Raw genomic sequence first — 22521 nt, forward strand, 5'->3', positions numbered from 1 at the left:
CCAGACCTGTTTACTGTGTTGTGAGCGTGTTGCTAGCGTGTTTTGGAGTAAGGGAGCGTGGGACGACGTCTATATGACAAAGTTTCTTTCCGACACCAAGGAAGACAACTTTGATGGCTTCAGTTTTAAGGAGGAAGTTGAGGACGGTTTACCGTGATTTTTACAAGTACGGTATGTTTTTTTAACAGACCCGTTTACTGTGTTGCGAGCATGTTTCTAGCGTGTTGCTACTATTAACTGCCCTGTCACCGGCACCGTTTGGGATGAAAGTTATATTATTATTATTAAAGCTTTGAAAACTCTCTCGGTGTACCGTCTTTCTTTGTAAATATGTGTAACCATGTATAATATGTATTTGCAACTGTATGTTTTTGTAATGTATTTATTTGTATTCATTTTAGACACTTATTCTGATATGTTTTGCACGGGCAAATGAAAAAGAAGGGGCGGAACAAACGCGGGGTGACGGGAAGTGGGGTAAAGGTGAGGAACATACGTGGAACAGATGTGGCGGAAAATAGTGGATATATATTTTTCCCACCCTTACCTTTGGAAATATACACTTTTTTCCTTGTATTACTCAATGGGACCCGGATTCTGCAGGTCTGCATCAAACTTTAAGTATCGGTATCATTTTCCGTTCATTTTGCCGGCTGTGATTTTTGGACTGTGTACTTTAACGAAGGACATTTAGTTTGAATCGGGGGACTTAAAGTCGGGTTTGGGTTAATTTTGTGTTTGTGTTACATTTTTTAATGTGGGCGCATTCTGCTTAAATACAGGTGCGGCTTGTATAAGTACAAAATCGGTTTTCCTCTTAAAATGTGGTGGGTGCGGCTTATAATTAGGTGCGCTCTATAGTCTTGAATTTACGGTGGATGAAAACTAAATTGCCATTAATTACATTTAAAATTAAGGAAAATATTACGTTTGGATTTTAAGGTATTTCTTTAAAAACATCAACCCATGTTATCATAGAGGGAATGTATACTAATATTCCTGTAGTTCCTAGTATTGATATATTGTAGTAGTAGATGGCTTCATAAAAGTCGGGTTTAAGTCTAAAAAAATTGCTATTGAACTTCCCATATAAATATTGCAATTTCAACAACATCAGTCTCATTTCAAGGTATCGTGATTGCCTCCCCCGTGCCGACTTGTTATGACTTGGAGGAGGTTAAGACGTTCCCTGTTGTGCAAATTTATGGGGTAGGAACAGCTACAGTGGCAAATACCATCGCCTTCTAAGACTGCCTTCTAATGGTCATTTAACTCTTAGGAACTATACATCCAAGTAAGAACAAAATGCCATGCATTAAATGTATTGTTGAGGAAAAACATAAAGGTATTTATATTGAGAAAACCCCGCGACCCTAATAAGGATAAGCGGTACGGCTAATGAGATGAGATGAGATATTGAGAAAATATTAGCCGAGAGAATATCATGTAGTGGTGGTATCAGGACCTGGTATTGATATCAATGCCTTCTCAAGAGTTGACTATTAGTATTGACCTTGAAAAATTGTGATATCAAACACCTGCATATTCTAAATATATACTCCATGTATTTTGTAGGGATGGGCAGGCATTGATAACAGGTTTGTGTTTTTGCGCCGATACAAAGAAAATTAAAAAAAAAACAGAGAAGTTAAATGAGAATTTATATAAAACTAAATAAATCAATCAGTAATGAATAATCCATAATCTGTTAGGGCTGCACATTCTGTATTATTTGGTGCTTCCTATGGTCACTTGAGTCTTCGTTGTTTGTTTTTTTTACTTATGATTTTTAGAACCCCTGCGATTGGCTGGCAACCAGTTCAGGGTGTCCCCTGCCCACTGCCGATGATTGCTGGGATGGGCTCCAGCACCCCCGCGACCCTACTGAGGATAAGCGGTAAGGCTAATGAGATGAGATTTTTAGAACCGGTCTACACCGACATCTAGTGGTCAAATAATACACGCTGTCCCTTTAACTTTCACATTAGAGCAGAGACCTCAAACTATCATCCTTAGGGCCACAATTACCCCCCCCCTGGTCGTGACTTTGATATCTCAGACGTTGTGTATAAGAAGGTTTTCAAAGATCCCTGAATCCACCAGATGATATTTTACACTCAGTAGACACTTCATTAGGTAGAACTGCACAGTTGAATGAGAAGTTACAATGTGTATCTTCTCCAAGGGAAACAAATGACACTTTCCCCCCACATTTTGAAAGCCCTCCCAGGTGTCTGGACATGATTTAGTGAAAGCCCCGAGCGGCAAGTCATAAAACACAGCTAACGCTAACACCCTGTAATTTTCACCTGGTTGAAATTTTCTGTTCTGAGGCTGCTAAAGACTTTTATATTAGTTTCTATAACAGATTTATATTTGGAGCAATGGAGCAAGTGTCCATAATGTTTTGTCCACCAAGTACCGTATTTTCCGGACTATAAGGCACACCTAAAAACCCAAAATTGGTCAGAAATTTAAAAGTGCGTCTTATATAGTGAAAAATACTGTGGATAAAATTGGAAATGCAGAGTTACTATTAAATTATGCATCATACGGTAACTGTTCTGCATTTGAGAAGCATATAGGATGGTCTTAGAGTGCCCACTTGTGGTTTACATGTTAATAGTTTGTTGCTAAAAGGAAACTAAAGAGAAGCGCAGAACTTTGATGGCAGCTCAGAAGCCAAATTCCGAACGCTTAATGCAAATCCTATTTGGTTTTTGTTTAATTGTTCGTAAGTGTCATGATTACCGATTGTGAATCACCTGTGCCCGCTCCTTTGGCGCCAACTGCCTCGGATTCTGATTGGCTCCCTGCCCCTATTTAAACCCACTCATATCTGTCCCCGTTTGTCAGTCCATCTGCGAACCCCAGTTAACACTAGGCAAGTTTTTTGACCCTGACTCCCACCTGTCCCGTTTTTGCTCCCATCCGTCTCCGGCTACGACCCGTTTATATTCTGACCATGTCTGCTCTCCCGTCCCGACTTATGACCCATTTTTGATTCCGACCACGTCTGCTCGCCCGTCCCGGCTTACGACCCGCTTCTGACCCCGACCACAATTTTGCTCTCCTGTCCCAGCTATCAACCGTTTTTTTCCGTCCTTGACACCGGCATCGCTCGCCACGGAAGATCCTTTTCCGCCTTCAGAGCGACCTGCTTCCCGTGTCCCGCAATCACCGGATCGTGGGCAAATCCTTTCTCTTTCTTCCAATAAAACTTGTGAGAAGCGCAACGCAAGTGGGTCCTGTCTCCGTTCCGGTCTTGACAGTAAGTATGAACCATATTGTGATTATTTGAATAAAGATGCTTTTTAATGTCAATGATTTGTACAAAAAGACGTACCCTTTATTTGTATTTTCATTAACTTGTATAGTTAGCAAGCTAACAGGACTTTATTGTACTTTGTTTTTAAGTTTCACAGCAACCGTGTAAGGGTAACGGTTGAGGCCACTGTCCAGATAAACAGCTGATACAGAAACAAAATCAAGTTATTCGGCCCGTTATTCACTAGCTGTCTATCTGACAAAAAGGCGATAACCATTTATGAATGGATAAATTAATTTTAGTCGTGAAACCAAATGTCATAATGTTAATTTTGTCACGGTTGCCCATGGCGCCCAATTGGCCCTGCCCGTTTGGCGCGAGCTGCGGCTCGTTGACTGATTGGGTTTCCTCCTATTTAAGTTCAGTGCTCTCACTCACCCTTTGTCAGTCCGTCAACGAACCTCTGCACCCGCAAGACGTGTGTTTTGTCCGGTATTCTGTTTGTGTATCCTGTCCGGTATCAATCCCGTCTATTTCGTCCTGTTTTGATCTCTGTCTCCGGTCTCCTATATCGTTTATCAATCCTGTCAATCCCGTTCTGTCTTGTATCAACACCATCTGTCCGGTATCGGCTCGTGTAACTGGTATCGATCTTGTTGGTCTCTGGCTTCCTGTTGTTCCACGGCAGACTTTTGTCTTTCTTCTTCCGCCCAGCGATTGCCGAATCACTGGCGTGTGTGTTAATGTGCATGACTGCCCCATTCCCGTAAAATAAAGGTTGTGTTAGAAACGTTACGCAACAGGGTCCTCCTCCTGTTCCGGTTCATGACAAATTTAAGTTGAATGAAAAAAATATATTTTAATTCAAATGTATTTACTGTATTTATATTTTCATGCAACTTTAGCTCTTATTGTAGATTTAATTCCTTTAAAATGAAAAATATATTACAGAAGACTATTTTTGGGTATGCGCCTTGAGAGGCTGTTTGAGAAGTAAATCCTACTTGATCTCACATGCAACATCATACGCTTAGACATTCACAGCTATATTCTCATATAGAAATAGTTACACTACCTTCCTCTCTCATACATAGTACTATAATCTCATGCTCGCTTCATTACTCCCTCACACATACTACGATACTCTCATACACACTACTATCCTCTCACTGGCACATATTACAATACTCTCATACACACACTACTATACTGTCACACACATACAACCAGGGTTGGGTAGGGTTACTTTAACTTGATTCCTTAAATTACTTTTGGATTACTCCAATACCAAATATGCTAATAAATAACAAAAGAAACTAGATATGAATAAAATGACTAAATTTTGTGCAGACTTGGGGAGTAGCGGAATACATGGAGCGGCAAAAATGATGTTGGCAAGCTGTTTGGATTTATTTTCATTTTGTTTCTGTCGCATTTTATGTTAGTTTTGCCGGAGATCAAAGAGATCAAAGCCAGGAGAGAAAGCTTACCACGTGTTGTGAGTCATCATTTTATTCGTATTTAGTCTTTTATTAGCATATTTGGTATTGGAGTAATCCAAAAGTAATTGAAATTAATCCAGTTAAAGTAACCCTACCCAACCCTGCATACAACTATCCTTTCTCACATATACGTCTATAGTCTCTCACACATACTATACTGGGAGCACCTTCAGTTTGAAGTTGATCAGTACAACAATTCCACACGGATCACTGTGAATCGGCATGGTTACCGAAATAACCCAAAGTAAACAACACTGAAATGTGAGGCGATGTGAAAAACCCCTCTAGTAATAACAATATTAATGGTGTGTGAGAAAATTAGCAGTGTGTGTGTGAGATAGTATAAAAGTGTGTGAGAGAGTCTATACTATTGTTTGTCCTGGAGTAGAGCAGTATGTGTATGAGTATAGTGCTATGTTTATGAAAGCACAGGAGTATGCATGTGAGTATAGTAGTATGTTTGTGAAAGCATAGTAGTGTCTGTATGAGAATATAGTAGTTTTGTGAGAGAGTAGAGTAGTTTGTGTATGACAGTACAATAATATGTGAGAGAGAGTACAGTAGTCTACATGAGAGAATATAGTAGTTTTTTTGCAAGAGTATGACTGTGTCTGTATGAAAGTGTAGTTGTGCATGTGTGAGAGTATACAGTTATAAGTAAAAGTAAGTATGATTTACTTCTTTAACGGCACAGAAGTAAGATTAAAGGAGATAGTCACAATGGAAAAAAACAAAGGCTCTTAGAACTTAGTTAGGCATTGTTAACACATGCTTAATAGATAATGCATTGTGTTTTTATCTTTTTAAGAATATCTAAAATGACGCGCCCCATCTTTAACTTCCACCTTTCAGGTTAAGGGTTATTGTGTATAGTTTTGCGCCTTCTAGTGGTTAAAAAAATGTTGTTCGTTAAAAAACACAAAAGCAATATTGTTACTTTTCGATTAAGTGACATTCTGGGGAGGATACTCAAGACTGCCACCTCTGGCCTGAAGTGTGACTGCATGTATTCATTTGTTTTGTTTTTTTTCGATTTAAGGAGACATAGTGTATTATTCTGCGCCTCTAGCCTTAAAAATCTGATTTCTTTCCTTAGAAAAAAACAGTTTTGTACAATTTTTTTGGATGAAGTCACATCTTGAGGGTGGTTCTCAAGACTGCCACCTCTAGGCCGAATTGTAACTGCATGCATTTTTGTATTCACGGGGCCATTGTGTATTACTTTGCGCCTCCCAGTTTTAAAAAACAACTTAATTTGTTAAAAAAACAAAAAAATATTGTTGGATTTGTTATAAACCAAGGGACAGTAATGGGGTTGTACTCAAGACTGCCAACTCTGGCCTGAAGTGTTTCTGCATGTTTTTATTTTATTTCATTTATTTTTATTTTTTATTTTGAAGGATATTGTGTATAGTTTTGTGTCTTCTAGTAATAATTAAAAATAAAATAAAAATAAAATATATCGTTGACATTCTGGAGCTGATACTCAAGCCTGCCACCTCTGGCCTGCAGTGTAACTGCATGTACATTTGAAGGTACATTTGTGTAGTATTTTGCGCCTTTTAGTGGTAGAAAAACTTCATTTGTTCAAATTAATTTAAAGGCATTTTATAAAAACAATATATATCCGAATAACAAGCAAAAATACATTAATTATCATATAAATGTAGATTTTTTGGGAATAACTCATTAGTCAAGAAATTTGTATTTTTTTTACATAACATGAGGCTCACTTAGAGGGAACTGACAAAATTGTCATCCATCTTTCTGTTACGGTGTATCCCCAAAACCAAAAACTTTCTGAAAAGTGGAGCGGTTTTGATCACTCTGAGTCTCTGTAGTTGGGATTATTCCTTGTGCTTTTTAGCACTCGTTTTTGGCTGCATGACACAATACAGCGACATCAATTGGTCAAATGTCAGGCAGTGTCCCTTTAATTAACGTTGTAGGAGTGGTTCTCAAGACTGCCACCTCTGGCCTGAAGTGCAACTGCATGTATTCTCCTGGCAGTCACGTCAAATAATATTTATTTATTTAGTTCTTAATCACAAGAAGTCTAGAAGGGCTGGTGAAGCGTGATTTAATTAACGGGGTCCTAATGATCCATGATTTGCAAGAGTTATTAGATAAAAACTGCAAGAATTCCCCATGGGGATTATATAGTTTGATCTGAAAACTTCCAAGGTCATAAAGCAATGCAAAAAAAAAGCGAAAATAATAATAAATAGATAATAATAGAAATCATGTAAAATTGGCCTGTTTGGTCAAAGGCTTAGTATTTCATTTTCTTATTTCTGTCAAGGTTGCCCATGGCGCCCAATTGGCCCCGCCTGTTTGGGGCCAGCTGTGGCTCGCTGACTGATTGGCTTCCCTTCTCTTTGAGCTCAGTGCTCTCACTCACCCTTTGTCAATCCGTCAACGAACCTCTGCACCCGCAAGACGTGTGTTTTGATTCTGTCCGGTATCCTGTTTGTGTATACTGTCCGGTATCGATCCCGTCTATTTCGTCCTGTTTTGATATTGGTCTCCGGTCTCCAATGTCTGGTATCGTTCCCGTCTATCTCGTTCTGTCTGATCTGTCTCCATTCTCCTATATCTGTTATCAATCCTGTCAGTCCTGTTCTGTCCGGTATCGACACCATTTGTCTCCTGTTACAGGTATCGATCTCATTGGTCTCTGGCATCCTGTCGTTCCACGCCAGAATTCTGTCTTTCTTCTTCCACCCAGTGAATCGCTAGCGTTTGTGTTAATGTGCCTGACTGCCTCATTCCCATAAAATAAAGCTTGTGTGAGAAACGTTACGCATCTGGGTTCTCCTCCTGTTCCGGGTCATGACAATTTCAATTGTTCCTTTTTATTTCATTCTTTGCATTTTTATAATGATTGTTTCGAAGTTTTCTTGCCGTTCCAGCTTGAAAAGGTGCAATAGGACAGAAAGAAAACAAGAATTGGTCTTTGTACATTTGAGAAAAATAAATGATAAAGAGAAGAAAAATAATCATTTTAAAATGTGAAATGGAAAAAAAGAGGAAACACCATATAATGTTTTGGCGTTACATATAATTTGAAAAATTATAAGAATTAATGATAATATGCAAGATAAAATATATTATAAAGTAATACTTAAAATAAGTAAGACAGTTTGCTACTTTTTACAATTAACTCTACATTTTTCCTGAAATTAAACTGGACTTTATGCATCCATCTATTCATCAATCCAGCCATCCATCCATTTTCTGCACCGTTTATCCACACCAGGGCCGCGGGGTGCCGGAGCTCATCCCAACCATCTTTAGGAAGCGGGCAGTGGACACCGTGAGCGAGTTGAAACCTTGTGCATTGTAATAATAAATTGTTTTAGAAAAAAATAAGAATTTACTCTTAATATTCTCACATTTTGTCATTCACCACACATGCTCTCTGACAGTCTGCATCCGCCAACGTTGTGTTGCACCACCTACACCACAACTTGGACCTGCTTTTAGCATACATTTTTGTCAGTTTTGTCAACAAATAGGCGTGACAGCAATGTTCCTGGCCCTGAAATTACACCGAGTGAAATTAGAGTGATGTGTGTACTGAATATATTTTGAAAACATTGCTGGCTTGCAATTCTGTAGCAGAGCCATTAATATTAAAAATGACCATTCCCACCCTGGCCACCACCTCTTTGGCCTCTGGTAGGCGCTAGAGGTTCTTTCAGGACAGACAGGCTCAGAGACAGCTTATTCCCCAGAGCCATCACAACCCTAAAGAAACTCACACAAAACATATCTTGCGACAAATTTGGGTTTATTTCTCTTTTGGTTGTTGCCAAATGAATAAGAAAGTACTATACATAATTGTTACAATGCATTATTCTTCATGGCATTATTATTATTATTATTATTATTATTATTATTTTAATTGTTTTTTTATTCTTTATTTTCATTTTTATATCAATTTTTTTCATTTATATTTTAATTTTATTTTCAACCTGGGACAGTGTTTCTTAGCACTGTGTTGTAATTATCAATTTTGGGCCTATTCACACTGATAGTCTTATATCTCTTTTCTCTTAAAAGTCTATATTTCATGTGTGCCCTGGAGTGCCATGTCTTTGTCACAGTTGCCAATTGGCCCCACCTGTGTGGCGCCAGCTGCGGCTCATTGACAGATTGGCTTTCCTTCTATTTAAGCTCAGTGCTCTCCTTTTTCCTTTGTCAGTCTGTCAACGAACCTCTGCCCCACAAGACGTGGGTTTTGACTTGGTCCTGTTTCCTGTTGGCATTTCCAATCCGGTATTGTTCCCGTTTATTTTTGTACTGTTGAAAATATCGGTTTCCAGTTTCGTTCCCGTCTATTTTTGTCTTGTTTATTATTCTCTCCAGTTTTTGTTCCCATCAAGTTTGTCCTGTTTTATTTCGATATCCTGTTTCATTATCAATCCTGTCTGTCTGTCCGGTCCTGTCTGGTATCGAACCCATCTTTCCGATATCTCCTCGGGCAATTGGTATCGATCTCTGCCTAACGTGCATGACTCCCCATTTCCCGTAAAATAAATGGCTTGTGTGAGAAACGTCACACGTTTGGGTCCTGATCCTGTTCTGGTTCATGACAGTCTTATCTGGTAGCATAAATGTTTCACAAGATTGATATCATAACAAAAAAAGACATTTCTAATTGTAATTCTAAAATCGTACACATTTTTGCATAATATCTATAAATATATATTTCATCGGTATGTTCCAATCATTTTCCTACATAATCCATTTTGAGCTAGGCCATCATGTGAAGAATCCCGGCACGCATGCAAACCAGTCACCATAATGGTTTACGTGTTGATTAGTTGAAGTGGTTACGAGTGTTTTGAGCTATTTGTAAAAGTTTTGTGGAGAATCCCCAGAGGATGTGTCACAGGTGGATGCAGCAATGGTACAACAAGCAGCCAAAAGGGGCTAACTGGCAAAAATAACACACAGGGAGATAACGGGGGCTACCCGGGCCCGATCAATAAAAGGCGGACATAGCCTCGGTGGAAAACCGTAAGGCTGGCTGACCAAAAACCATGCAGTGAACAGTGAGGCTAACTTTAAAAAAGAGGAAAAAAGGCTATGGCGACAGACGCTAAGCCAGCTAGGAATAAACAAACTAAGGACTGTCACGGTTGCCCATTGCCCTAACTGGGGCCCGCCCGTTTGGCCCAAGCCACTGCTCATTGCCTGATTGGCTTCCCTCCTATTTAAACTCATTGCTCTCATTCACTCCTTGTCAGTCCGTCAACGAACCTCTGCACTTGCAAAACTTGTAAATTGACTGTGTCCGGTTTCCTGCCCGGGTATCCGGTTTACAGTATCAATCTCACCAGCCTCGTCCTGTCCGGTATCTTGCTACAGTCTCCAGTATCGGGTATCGACCCTGTCTGTCTCGTCCTGTCCGGTATCTTGCTCCAGTATCCAGTATCGATCCCGTCTATCTCGTCCTGTCAGGTATCTTGCTCCAGTCTCCAGTATCCAGGTATCAACCCCGTCTGTCACATCCTGTCCAGTATCTCGCTCCAGTCTCCAGTATCTGGTATCGATCCTGTCCGTCTCGTCCTGTTCAGTATCTTGCTCCAGTCTCCAGTATCCAGAATCGATCCTGCCTGTCTCGTCCTGTCCAGTATCTTGCTCCAGTCTCCAGTATCCAGTATCGATCCCGTCTGTCTCGTCCAGTCTAGTATCTTGTTCCAGTCTCCGGTATCCGGTATCGATCCCGCCTGTCTCGTCCTGTCTTGTGTATCCAGTATCCGGTTTCAAGTCAAGTCAAGTCAAGTCATTTTTATTTGTATAGCCCTAAATCGAGTAAAGCTGTCCTGCCTGGTCTGGTATCTTCCTCCAGTCTCCAGTATCCGGTATCAATCCCGTCCATCTCGTCCTGTCCGGTGTCTTGCTCGTGTATCGATTCCATCTGTCCTGCCTTGCCCTGTCTGGTATCTTGCTCGTGTATCCAGTATCTGGTAATGATTCCGTCTGTCCTGCCCTGTCTGGTATCCTGCTCCAGTATCCGGTATCGACCCCGTCCTATCCGGTATCTTGCTGTTGTATACAGTATATGGTGTCAATCCCGTCCGTCCTGTCCTGTCCGGTATCTTGCTCCAGTATCCGGTATCGATCTCGTCTGTTCCGTCCTGTCCGGTATCTGCTCCTGTATCCTGTGTCTGGTATCAATCCCGACTGTCCTGTCCGGTTTCGATCTCGTCTGCCTCTGGCTTCGTGTTTTTCCGCGCCAGACTTCTCTGTCTTACTACTTCCCCCCAGTGATCGCCGAATCGCTGGCGTTTGTGTTCACGCGCATGACTGCCCTATTCCTGTAAAATAAAATTTGTGTGAAAACGTTACGCGCCTGGGTCCTCCGTCTGTTCAGGTTCTGACAGGAACATGGCAAAACCGGCGCTTAAGCCAGGCTAGGCGAAGAAAAATCACACAGTAGCCAATAACGAGCGCAAACTAGGAACAAACTAACAGGCAGCCCCGAAGCTAACCATAATCTAGTGACACAAGCAGCAAAAACACATACGAAAAGGCACAGTTGTCTACCTCCGAGCAGAAACGAGCGGTGTGCAATGTTAGTTTTGTGTTAACATTATTCGCCATTTTGTTCGTGTTTTGTTCCCTAAATGCATTGCAGCTCTTCAGCAAACAAGCCGGATGGGTCAACTTTGAGACCACTGAATATTTTACAACATATTTGCATAATTGTAAGGAGGAACTCGACACGTTCTGAGCCTAATTGAAAACAAAATCTGTTTGGGAATACCTTTAATGATTAAGACTATGTTAAAGGTTTTTCAACGTGCATGCTTACCTTGCATATGTGACATGCATCCCTAAGTGACAAACGATCCACGGGCACTATGACCCAGCAAAGAGTCTGGTCCTTCATGGAGACATCAGTTGATGTCACCGAGCGTATAAAAAGCTCCACTTTCAGGTTCGCCTCGTCAGTCACCCGATGCAAAGGGTCCGAGGAGTTGCGCGTCAGGGGAAACTTCCCCCCTTCTCAAGTGGATTATGACCCCCACGTTATGGAATCCTCCTCAACATCAGCACCAGTCACCATGAAGAGCGCTCAACTTCTGGTGGATTACGAGTGATCCGCGCCCATGGATGGTTGTCTTAATCCGTCCCTCGCAAAGATGATCACAGAGTGACCGGAGAAGCGATGGAGGGCGGGGGGCAAGTGGAGCCCACCCAGCTGCCGGCGAATGCCTCCAACACCAGCCTGCAGCCCGACAACGCGTCGGAAGCGGGCTGGAGCGCGCCCGGAGACAGCCTCGCCTACCAGATCGGCTTGGCGTCGCTTCTCTCCGCTATCACGCTGGCCACCAGCCTGTCCAACGCTTTCGTCATTGCCACCATCTCCCAGTCCAAGAAATTACAAACGCCCGCTAACTTTCTCATCGCCTCGCTGGCTGTCACCGACCTGCTGGTTTCTATTCTGGTCATGCCCGTGTGTGTCCTTTACACGGTCATCCACGAGTGGACGCTGGGGCAAGTGGTTTGCGACGTGTGGTTGTCTTCGGACATTACCTGCTGCACGGCTTCTATTCTCCACCTGTGCGTCATTGCGCTTGACCGCTACTGGGCCATTACGGACGCAGTGGAATACTCGAAAAAGCGCACGCCGGGGCGCGCAGCCGGGATGGTGGCCACCGCCTGGGTGATCGCCGTCTCCATCTCCCTACCGCCGCTCTTCTGGAGACAGGTAAATTGCTGGCTTTCTTATTTAGGCATAGCGCGTAAAAACAGCATTAATCGTTAATTAACAAAAGGAAACAATAAACAATTACCCAAAAAACAGCACAGCTGTACAATGCAAAATGTCCCCCCCTCAAAAATTGGAGATCATTTGATTATTAACAATTGATTATTACAATAAATACGAGTATATGCTCCAGTGTGTTTGGTAGGAGCAGGATTACCGATTTGACGTATGCTGTGTCTCGGCCGGTGCGTATACTCAACATTTGTGAAATCCTTCATATAATTCGCATGCTTTTAAATTCCTCATTTAGATTTCAAAGAATAATATGAATATTTTTTATTTTATTTGCCTTAATCATGTAGTTTAAGTTATATGGATATCGCAAATAACATCATTTTTTTGAAAGCTCCCTGTACATTAATAAAACCTGTGCCCGTAGGGAGTAAGTAGGCCAGGAGTTGGCAACCCATAATGTTGTAAGAACCATATTGGACACAAAAAAACAAAAAATACACCAAAAACATATGTCAGGAGCCTCTAAATTTAAAATATTTATTTATGGCTAATAGGGAGGGCAACACATGAATATATCTATATCTATATCTATATCTATATCTATATCTATATCTATATCTATATCTATATCTATATCTATATCATCTCATTGGCTACACCGCTTATCCTCAGTAGGGTCGCGGGGGTGATGGAGCCTATCCCAGCAATCACCAGGCAGTGGGCAGGGATCACCCTGAACTGGTTGCCAGCCAATCGCAGGGCACACAGGGACAGACAACTCGCTCGCTCATTCACACCTAGGGACAATTTGGACCGGCCAATCCACCTGAAATGCATGTCTTTGGAATGTGGGAGGAGACCGGAGTGCCCGGAGGAAACCCACGCAAGCACGGGGAGAACATACAAATTCCGGACAGGAAGTCCGGTGGCTGTATTTGAACCCACACAGGAGGTTCCCAAGACCTTAGAACTGTGCCGCATATATATATATATATATATATATATATATATATATATATATATATATATATATATATATATATATATATATATATATATATATATATATATATATATATATATATATATATATATATATATAGACACTTTATAAAACCCACTGAACAAACTGTTAATTCCCCAGCCAAGCACCCAAAGCAATATAGTTGGGTGAGCAGTAGAGTTAGGCCAATTCCCTGGTTACATCCCAATCCTTCTCTTTTGCAGTATTTTGTGACATTTTTACAAAAAAAATAATCACCTTGTTGTGAAACCATTATTTTCAACAAAATTGAAAATTAAAATGAGCTCAACAATTTTAAGTAACCGCGGAAGAGAAACACTTTAGGTGATATATTTATTGATATGGAACACAGGCTCAGGCGTTAATATTTTCTATATATTGTCAAATGTCACACAGAGAAATAAATATGCTGAAGAATTAGCTTTTGTATGGAGATTGGGTTTTTGTGGTTTTTTGAATTTTGTCTTAAAATACATGATGTGGCTCCCCCCCAGTTCAGGGTGTCCCCTGCCCACTGCCCGATGATGGGATGGGCTCCAGCACCCCCGCGACCCTACTGAGGATAAGCGGTGCAACTAATGAGATGAGATGAGATGAGGCTCCCTGAGACAAATTGGTTCCTTACCTCGGTCCTATATTTTCCATCATCAAACAATTTTGAAAAAGGGCCAGGGAGCCCAAACCTTCCTGTGTGGAGTTTGCACATTCTCCCCGTGCTTGCCTGGGTTTCCTCCGGGCACTCCGGTTTCCTCCCACTTCCTAAAATCGTGCATTTCAGATTAATTGGCCAGTATGAATTGTCCCTAGGTATAAATGAGCAAGTGAGTTGTCTGTCTAGCTGGGATGGGCTCCAGCACCCCCGCGACCCTACTGAGGATAAGCGGTGCAGATAATGGATGGGCCAAGGAGCCACTGTGGAGTGCCAAAGAGCCGCATAACCCCCTAAGTAGGCTGAAGCCAAAGCTTTCAAGTGGCTACTCCTATTCTATTCTTTTCACTGCAAGAAAAACATATTGAAAACCAAAACTAGAAAACAGAGCCTTACCCCACCAAGGAATATATATAAAACAAAGAAATACCATTTAAATGTTATAATAGTGTAATAGAGGTAGCAGCCTTGAGTTAGTTAATGTTACAATAGTATCGCAAGTGACTCCCATACCCAAAGAAACTCTTTCAATATCAACCTTCTTTAGTATAATTATCTATAATACGTAAAATGATTTTTAAATGTATTTAAATTATTGATATTTAATAAGGGGTCTCAAACTAAATTTGTACGGTGGCCACTGGAGTTAAAGTCTGGATTAGGTTTGGATATAAAGGTCTTTCCACCTTAAGAAACTAAATAGTGAGTGGAAAAATCTATTAAACAAATTTATCACAAAAGGGAAAAGCTCAGCTAAAGTATTGTGTGAGGTGTATCCACTGTCCTTTAACCTTCAGTTCGACTGTGGTAATAAGTAAAATATTAGACAGTTAGATTTCAAAAAATGATTACTCGAATCAGCTAATTCGTTGAAATTTTTAGTCAATGCTATGGGTCAAACCAGGAAGTAACTAGCCTATCATATGCCTTGGCAGATGTATATCTATCTCAAAACTTTAGTGTGTGAATTTTAAGCCCTGCCCTACTAATTAGCAAGGAGATAGAATCCCTATGAAACGTGGGTCTCACTAATATTTCATTCTAAGACGGGGACCACAAAAATTCCCATGGGGCATGAGTTTTAGACTTTGGTCAAAATCATTTTATAAATGAATACCCTTCCAGGCATCAATAGCTTTTCAATGCGAGAATATTGGTCCTTGAAGTTATGGATTCCCCTGAGATGAAGAGTCTGCTCTGTAGAGAAACAACTGTTGAATATTTATTGGGAGTTGGTGCTTACCATATTTTCTGCACTGCCCCCAAAGACAGTCTTATATCAAAATATTTTCCTCCATAAGGCGCACCACACTATAAGTGCCATGAAATTGAGAGTTCAATAAGAGCTACCGTGTGTATATGTGAATAACCGTTGGGCTCTTTATACGCTTACGGTATATATTAGCGCTATGATGGATCATTCAATAAGTGTCGCTGGGAATGGAAGTAGTGGCGGTTAGGGCGCCGACACTTTACCACTCGAACCACCAGTGCTATTGATGACATATGAAAAGGCATTAAAGCATATCTCATTATCACACTATTTTTACGTTGCCTGAAACACTGATTTGCATTGTGCATTCTGATGGGTTAAACAGTCTCTCCATTTCTTCACCTGTTTGTGAATAACATGTATACTTACGCAAAATAACTTGTATAGTGTTTTGTTGAAAGATTTTCTGTTTTCTCCATTCTCTAACATTCGTCAGAAAATAAATAGCAAGACTTTAACCCAACGGTAGGCAACCCAAAATTTTGAAAGACTCACATTGAACCAAAAAAGAACAAAATAGTCTGGAGCCACAAAAAAAACAAAAAATCATGAGGCTTATAAGAAAGGCAACACTTACTATATCTATTATATGTATATGTGTATTGCATACATATATATTCATTGGAAAATGTTAAGAATATTTGTATTGTGTTTCCTCCTATGGAAACCATTTAATTTTCCATTATTCAAACTTATTAAAAAAAGCAAGGAAGACACTAAGGAGAGGAAAAAAAGCACATGCAATCTCCTGTTGCCTACCCCAGGTTTAAGCTATTTGAATGCACTGGGCAATCCCAGAGTGATGATGAAATAAGTTCAAATGGTTTATAATATGTCACCTGTACTCCTGGTGGTCTAGTGATGAAGCGTCTGCACTTTAACCACCATTACTCGATTTCGGTTCCCCGTGGATGCAATGATTTGCGATTTTGGTCACTGATGTTTATCCATACATCAGCCATTGCACAAATATAGTTGTATACCAAAAAACATATTGTGACATAATAGTAAATGATAAAGAATTAATAATTCATCTCATCCACAGTACTCTGTGGTGTATAAGGTGTACATTCAAATTTTTGGTATGTTTTTATAAGGAATGCCTTATAGTCCTGGAAGTATGGCACTTCCATTGTATATTAATAATAGACTGGGATTGGCTCCAGCACCCACGCGACCCTACTGAGGATAAGCGGTGCAGATAATGGATGGATGGATGGATTTAAGTTTCACCATATCTTCAACAGGTCAAAGCGGACGAGTTGACCAGCTGCAGCGTCAACACGGACCACATCTTCTACACCATCTACTCCACCTTCGGCGCCTTTTACATCCCCACCCTGTTGCTCATCGTCCTCTACGGGCGTATCTACGTGGAGGCCCGCAAACGCATCCTCAAGCAGTCCCCCAAGAAGAAGAAAAAAATACCGGGGAAGCGTCTTACCTCGGCCTACTTGACCACGGGCTCCCCGGGATCAAACGCATCCACCAGCCCCCTGCAGGGCTGCGGTAGGCTACACGACGCGCCGTCCTGCAGCGACACCAACTCGTCCACAAGCGACAACCAGGTGAAGGTGACACTCTCGGACGCAGCGCTGGAGAAAAAACGCATCTCTGCAGCCAGGGAGAGGAAGGCCACCAAGACGCTCGGCATCATCCTGGGCGCTTATATTGTGTGCTGGCTGCCTTTTTTCATCTACACGCTGGTGGTGGCTACGTGCGATGCTTGTTTCATCCCTGAGCTCTTTGACTTCTTTACCTGGCTCGGTTACCTGAACTCGCTCATCAACCCCATCATTTACACCATGTCCAACGAGGACTTCAAAAAAGCTTTCCACAAACTGATTCGCTTCAGATGCTGCGAGGGGTGATGCTCTCCATGTACAGTGGTACCTCTTCATACGAGCTTCAGGAACGTGCTGATAGCGTGAATTGGTGGTGTCACGAGTGAATTTTTCTGATGTGAAAACATTGAAAATCGAATTGGTCCTCTCCCGTCTTCCCAAAAGAATCTACGTGAACCTTAAAAATCTATTATACCTCATATTCCTGATCACTAAAAATCAGTGGTGGGCCGTAGATTTCACACTTAGGCCATCAGTATTGCTACTTCTTCAATCCAACCCCCGATAACTATTTTATGTCAATAGTACATTTATTGCAGTTACAGCTGCGACACTTTTAAACAAGCATCAATAATAATCTCATAAAATTCTAATACTATTTTGGAAATAGTATTTCTGATCAAAATTCCCTTTCATTTGTGCACCAAGAAGTTCTTTTCTACCACCATCAAAGGCAATGCTGAAAGTCCTGCCTGTCCTCTCATATTTCTAGTTTTTTATCGATTTAGGGCTGAAAACGTCCATTTGAAGGAAGCTGTGGACACAGGGATATTCTTCTTTCCTTTTTTGTTGTGATACTCCCGATACCGCCCCATGGCCAATCATAGTTTGTGAAACCAGTGATGTTTCCGTACGCCTGCTAGAAGGCCCTGGCCGACCAACTTAAAATCTGATTGCTTTACCAACAGGTATCACATATTTTTTGCCTCGGGGCCTGCAGATCTGTTTGTGAAAGCCTCTGGATAGAATTTAGAAGTATTGGCTGAAATGTGATTGGTTAAATGCATAAATATCGTCTGGAGTCACTGCAACCAGAGGAGGAAAAGCAGTGAAAGAAAGCTGACCGAAATCTTGGAATTATTTAATAAGTGCACATGGAGAAAATATAATCAACATAACATGATTTGGATATTTTTTAGGCCAGCAGAAAAGCATGAAAGCCCTGACGTCCCACCACTGCTAAAAAACCCATTCAAATAGTATTTAAAAAATATCGTTATACATAAGACGATACTGAAGATATAAAATGCAAGTTTATTAAGAAACTAACCATATTGAGGGATTCGCTGTAACAAATGTGCGCTTGTGGTGCGGGGATCTCTCTCTACCTGTCAACTTCTTGTCCTCATATTTGCTAAATTTTTTTATCATTTCAAATTGTGTACGCTGTATAAGAGTATTTATTGGGGACACGTTTTTTAAAAAAAAAGACCGATTTCATCTTGCCTATTTCGGCTCTAATCCGCATCGTCTCAATCACTGGCAGCAGACGACAACGTCATCATAGATTGCTAACATTGTCCCGGTATTCCACATAGTCTGTCTTGCTGTGAGTAAATAGGTGCCGTGTTGTGTTTGTAAGGTTTTCTATTGCTTGATAAGGAGGATTTGCAATTATTATTAAGGGGAGTAGTTGATGGAAGTTGACAGGTATGAGACCAGGAGACTATTGATGATACCAAGCACTTACTGTGCAAATTACAGTTACTGTACCTTTAAATGATCATACACACACAAATTTCAGAACCAATTCTTTTTCAAATTTTCCCACCAGTAGTAGCTTGCATGCCCAAACTGGAAAAGCTGTGAGCAGTCACAAGCGGCGAGCGATCTCTAGTGGTAGCCTCTGGGACTGCTCGTGAACTGGATTTTCCTTCGTACAGTGAGCGAGATTTGTGTTGCAGATATAACTCGTATACCGGAATTCTGGTGTTTAGAGGCTTTCGCGTAAAGAGGTACCACTGTAATTCTCTTTTCGTGACGGTGAATGTCAAGCGGATGCCATAATTAACAATTCAAAGCCATGGCTCAAGATGGAGGAAATAGATTTCATTAAAAAACAAACTGTGGAGGTCATTGCAGGGTGAGAGTTGTTGTGTGGCATGAAATATACCAAAAGGGCGAAAGAAAATCTTCAAAAAAAGATCTGCCTTGAAAATGAGTTGCTTAGATCTTGGGCAAGGGTGTAGTTTTGGCCCTGGATGGAGGGGACGTGTCCCCACCAATATTGAGAAATTATTGTTTCGTCCCCAGTAATATTCTGTGACCCTTTTAAAACATGTCCATTTCCCCCACTAAAATCAGGAGCAAACCTATACCCTTGGATCTGAGTATCAAATACATTTCAAGTATTGATTCTACTTGGTTTCACTAGAGATTGATTTAATTTTGAATATCAATTAATGTAGAAAATGTATTCCCAAATATCAAGGATGTGCTCAAATATAGACATAATCTTAATCAATTTCCTAAGGGATGTTCAATAACATGTTCTTAGCCTGATACTGATATTCAAGTGTAGAGTAATCCTCTTTACCGATACCAGGGACTGATACCAGGATTCATCCCCTAATATTTACTTAACTGTGACACACACTTTAAAAAATATTAAAATTTGATTCCAAACTGTTTCTATCAGTTATTAATCGTTGAAGAATTAAAAATCAAGAGAGATCACAATGGAATTATCTAAAGAAATGTAACGGAAAATGTTTTTTATTCAAATGTTAAATGATTATCAAAAACGGAATCCATTCATTTTAAAGGATGTATTTGTGAACAATGAACACAAATGAAATGAATCGTTATTCTTAAAAGCAAGATGGGAAAAACACAGGACTTAAAATAAGTTACGCAAAATGAATTTGTTAAATTGATAAATTATTCTATGAAAAAGAAAAATCGATAAAGAATGTGTGTATTATCCTAAATCAAATAATGTTCCTTAAAGTAACGTTGTGAAATCATTTACTAGGTGATGTAAATAACAGATGCCTGATATCGGTACTCAATTGTTAAGTAGTCTTCTATAAAGATATCAGAGATCGATATCTGGTTCCATCCCCTAATATTTACTTCAGTGTTACAAAAACATTGAACTACTCTAAAAATTGTTAAGATTGATTACAAATTGTGTCTATCAGGTTTTTTAAACATAAGAATAAAAATTAAATTCAAAACGGAAAAAAATAGAACTTAAAATGGAATTCTAAAAAAATAAATACGAAAAATAATTCATTTGTTTTTATTTAATAAAAAATAGACCAAAAAAGAAAATGTATTTTGATATTAAACAATTGATGAGGAAAACCAGCTGGTTTTAACTAGAATTATTTTTCTAAACAATAGTTTTAAAATATTATTTATTTTATTTATTATTAGCAAATGTATCTCCTATTTATTGTTATTTTTTTATTCACTCAATAAAATACATATTCGCCTAAAAGTGATAATAATAGTATTTATTTATATATACATTGTAAAGGGCTGCACTTCATCACAGCCAGAGCTGCTTATTTATTGAGCCAAAATATTGAAAACAGAAAAAAGTCATATTTTTAAGGCAGAATTTTCAGTATTGGATCACATCAAAACAGGGCTAGCAAACATATGACTTGTGGCCTTGTGGTGGCCCAAAAGCTCACCATAACCAGTCGTCCTTGTGATTTTGAAAACAGATAAAACCTCAGAAACCTTTTGACCCCCTCAATCACTGGTTCTCAACTAGACTTCAGGACCCACTGTTTCACCTCAATGACAAGCTGTGACAAAAATCGAGAAAACAATTCCACTTCTCAAATGAAAATATTGAGCAGTAAAGTGCAGAGACAGTAAACCATTAAAACAAAAACGACTTCAAGAACTGTATGATGTATACTCGCATATAAGCCTACATCGCATCAAAACCACCTCCTAAAACTGCTCTAAAATAGCCACATATTAATTTAATTATGTAGCTAATAAAGATTAATACACTGGTAAAAGACTAAAAATGTAAAATTTTAAACCATTACCGTACCTCCCAGCAGCACTTCAATGGCAAACCATGCACCCCATTTTCGTATTTAGCAATCGTTTCCTCTTTTGATTCAATTACTATGGGCAATAAAAGGAAGTAAAACAAACAAAATCACGATAAAATGAGATATGGTCCCTTTCCAACGCGTCGATTGACAGAAAAGGAAAAATAAATCGAGCAGGGCATCGTTGCAATCTATTGTTGAGGTGTGTAATCAACAGGGTTTGGTAGAAACTAAATATGAATAAAAGTATGACTCACAACACGTGGTAAGCTTTCTCTCCTGGCTTTGATCTCTTTGATCTCCGCCAAAACTAACATAAAATGCAACAGAAACAAAATGAAAATAAATCCAAACAGCTTGCCAACATCATTTTTGCCGTTCCATGTATTCCGTTACTCCCCAAGCCTGCACAAAATGTAGTCATTTTATTCATATTTAGTTTCTTTTGTCTTTTATTAGCATATTTGGTATTGGAGTAATCCAAAAGTAATTGAAAGTAATCTAGTTAAAGTAACCCTACCCAACCCTGGTAATCAACCCTTTTTTCTCATTCGCATGATTTTGCTAACGCGACCCACTAAAAACTAGTCTGTGACCCACTTCTGTGTCCTGAACTACTAGTTGAGAACCATTGCCCCAAACGGTCCCGAAATATGAAAAAAGAAGAGTGTTTCATCAAACTTCATCGGCTCTGAAGGAAGGAAATCCTCAACGCCCGCGTTCGATATCCAGATCGTAACCTCGTCTCTCGGCTCGGCACACTCGCGAGTGGGATTGTGTACGCGTGTACATTTTCACATGAATGTTGTTTTTGATATGATGCTTCTTCTGTTTCCAAATGTCACACAGATAAACAAAAATGGTGTGGGCTGCTAGGATTTGTGCGTGCCTGCAATGCGATGTTTGACCTCCACAAACACACTCAAACGCGCACACGAGGATTCATCTCTTCTGTCTCTGAGATGCTGTGCAATAAAGAAAACTATTTCCAGTATCTCTTTCTTTGGGCCTGTTGCTGCGGGGCTGCAGATACATTGCTTTTCCATTGACAGTGGAACCTCGGTTCTCGACCATACTCCGTTCCAGAACCGAAATCATTTTTCCCATTAAAAATAATGTAAATCGTTTTAATCCGTTCCAACACCCTGAATGTTTACCTTGAATGTTTAACGTAAACATAAAGCTAACCCAGGCTAATCATACGTTCGAGTTATTGTAATCTTCAGTACAAAAGATTACGCGAACATGAATGTGTAAAAAAAAAAATCAGGTCGTTTACAAGTCATTTAACACCCGGGTCTCCACAACAAGGGGTGAGCGGTTCATTGGAAAGGGAGCTGCGTCCCAACACCCTGAATGTTGGGCTCCGTTCTAACACCCTGAATGTTTACCTTGAATGTTTAACATAAAAATGAAC

At 40.1% G+C, this 22521-nt stretch overlaps 1 protein-coding gene across 1 annotated transcript; it reads left to right on the forward strand.

The window, feature by feature from the left end:
* Window positions 1-11758: 11758 nt before the first annotated feature.
* htr1b (5-hydroxytryptamine (serotonin) receptor 1B) lies at window positions 11759-22098 on the forward strand. Its single transcript, XM_088354729.1, has 2 exons — window positions 11759-12496; window positions 16705-22098. Exons 1-2 carry the CDS (start codon window positions 11954-11956, stop codon window positions 17326-17328), a joined length of 1167 nt encoding a protein of 388 aa, XP_088210855.1. The 5' UTR covers window positions 11759-11953; the 3' UTR covers window positions 17329-22098.
* Window positions 22099-22521: the final 423 nt, after the last annotated feature.

The sequence above is a fragment of the Urocampus carinirostris genome, chromosome 15 (genome assembly GCF_059441175.1).
Source record: "Urocampus carinirostris isolate Australia breed hairy pipefish chromosome 15, RoL_Ucar_1.0, whole genome shotgun sequence".
In the NCBI taxonomy this organism is placed as follows: domain Eukaryota; kingdom Metazoa; phylum Chordata; class Actinopteri; order Syngnathiformes; family Syngnathidae; genus Urocampus; species Urocampus carinirostris.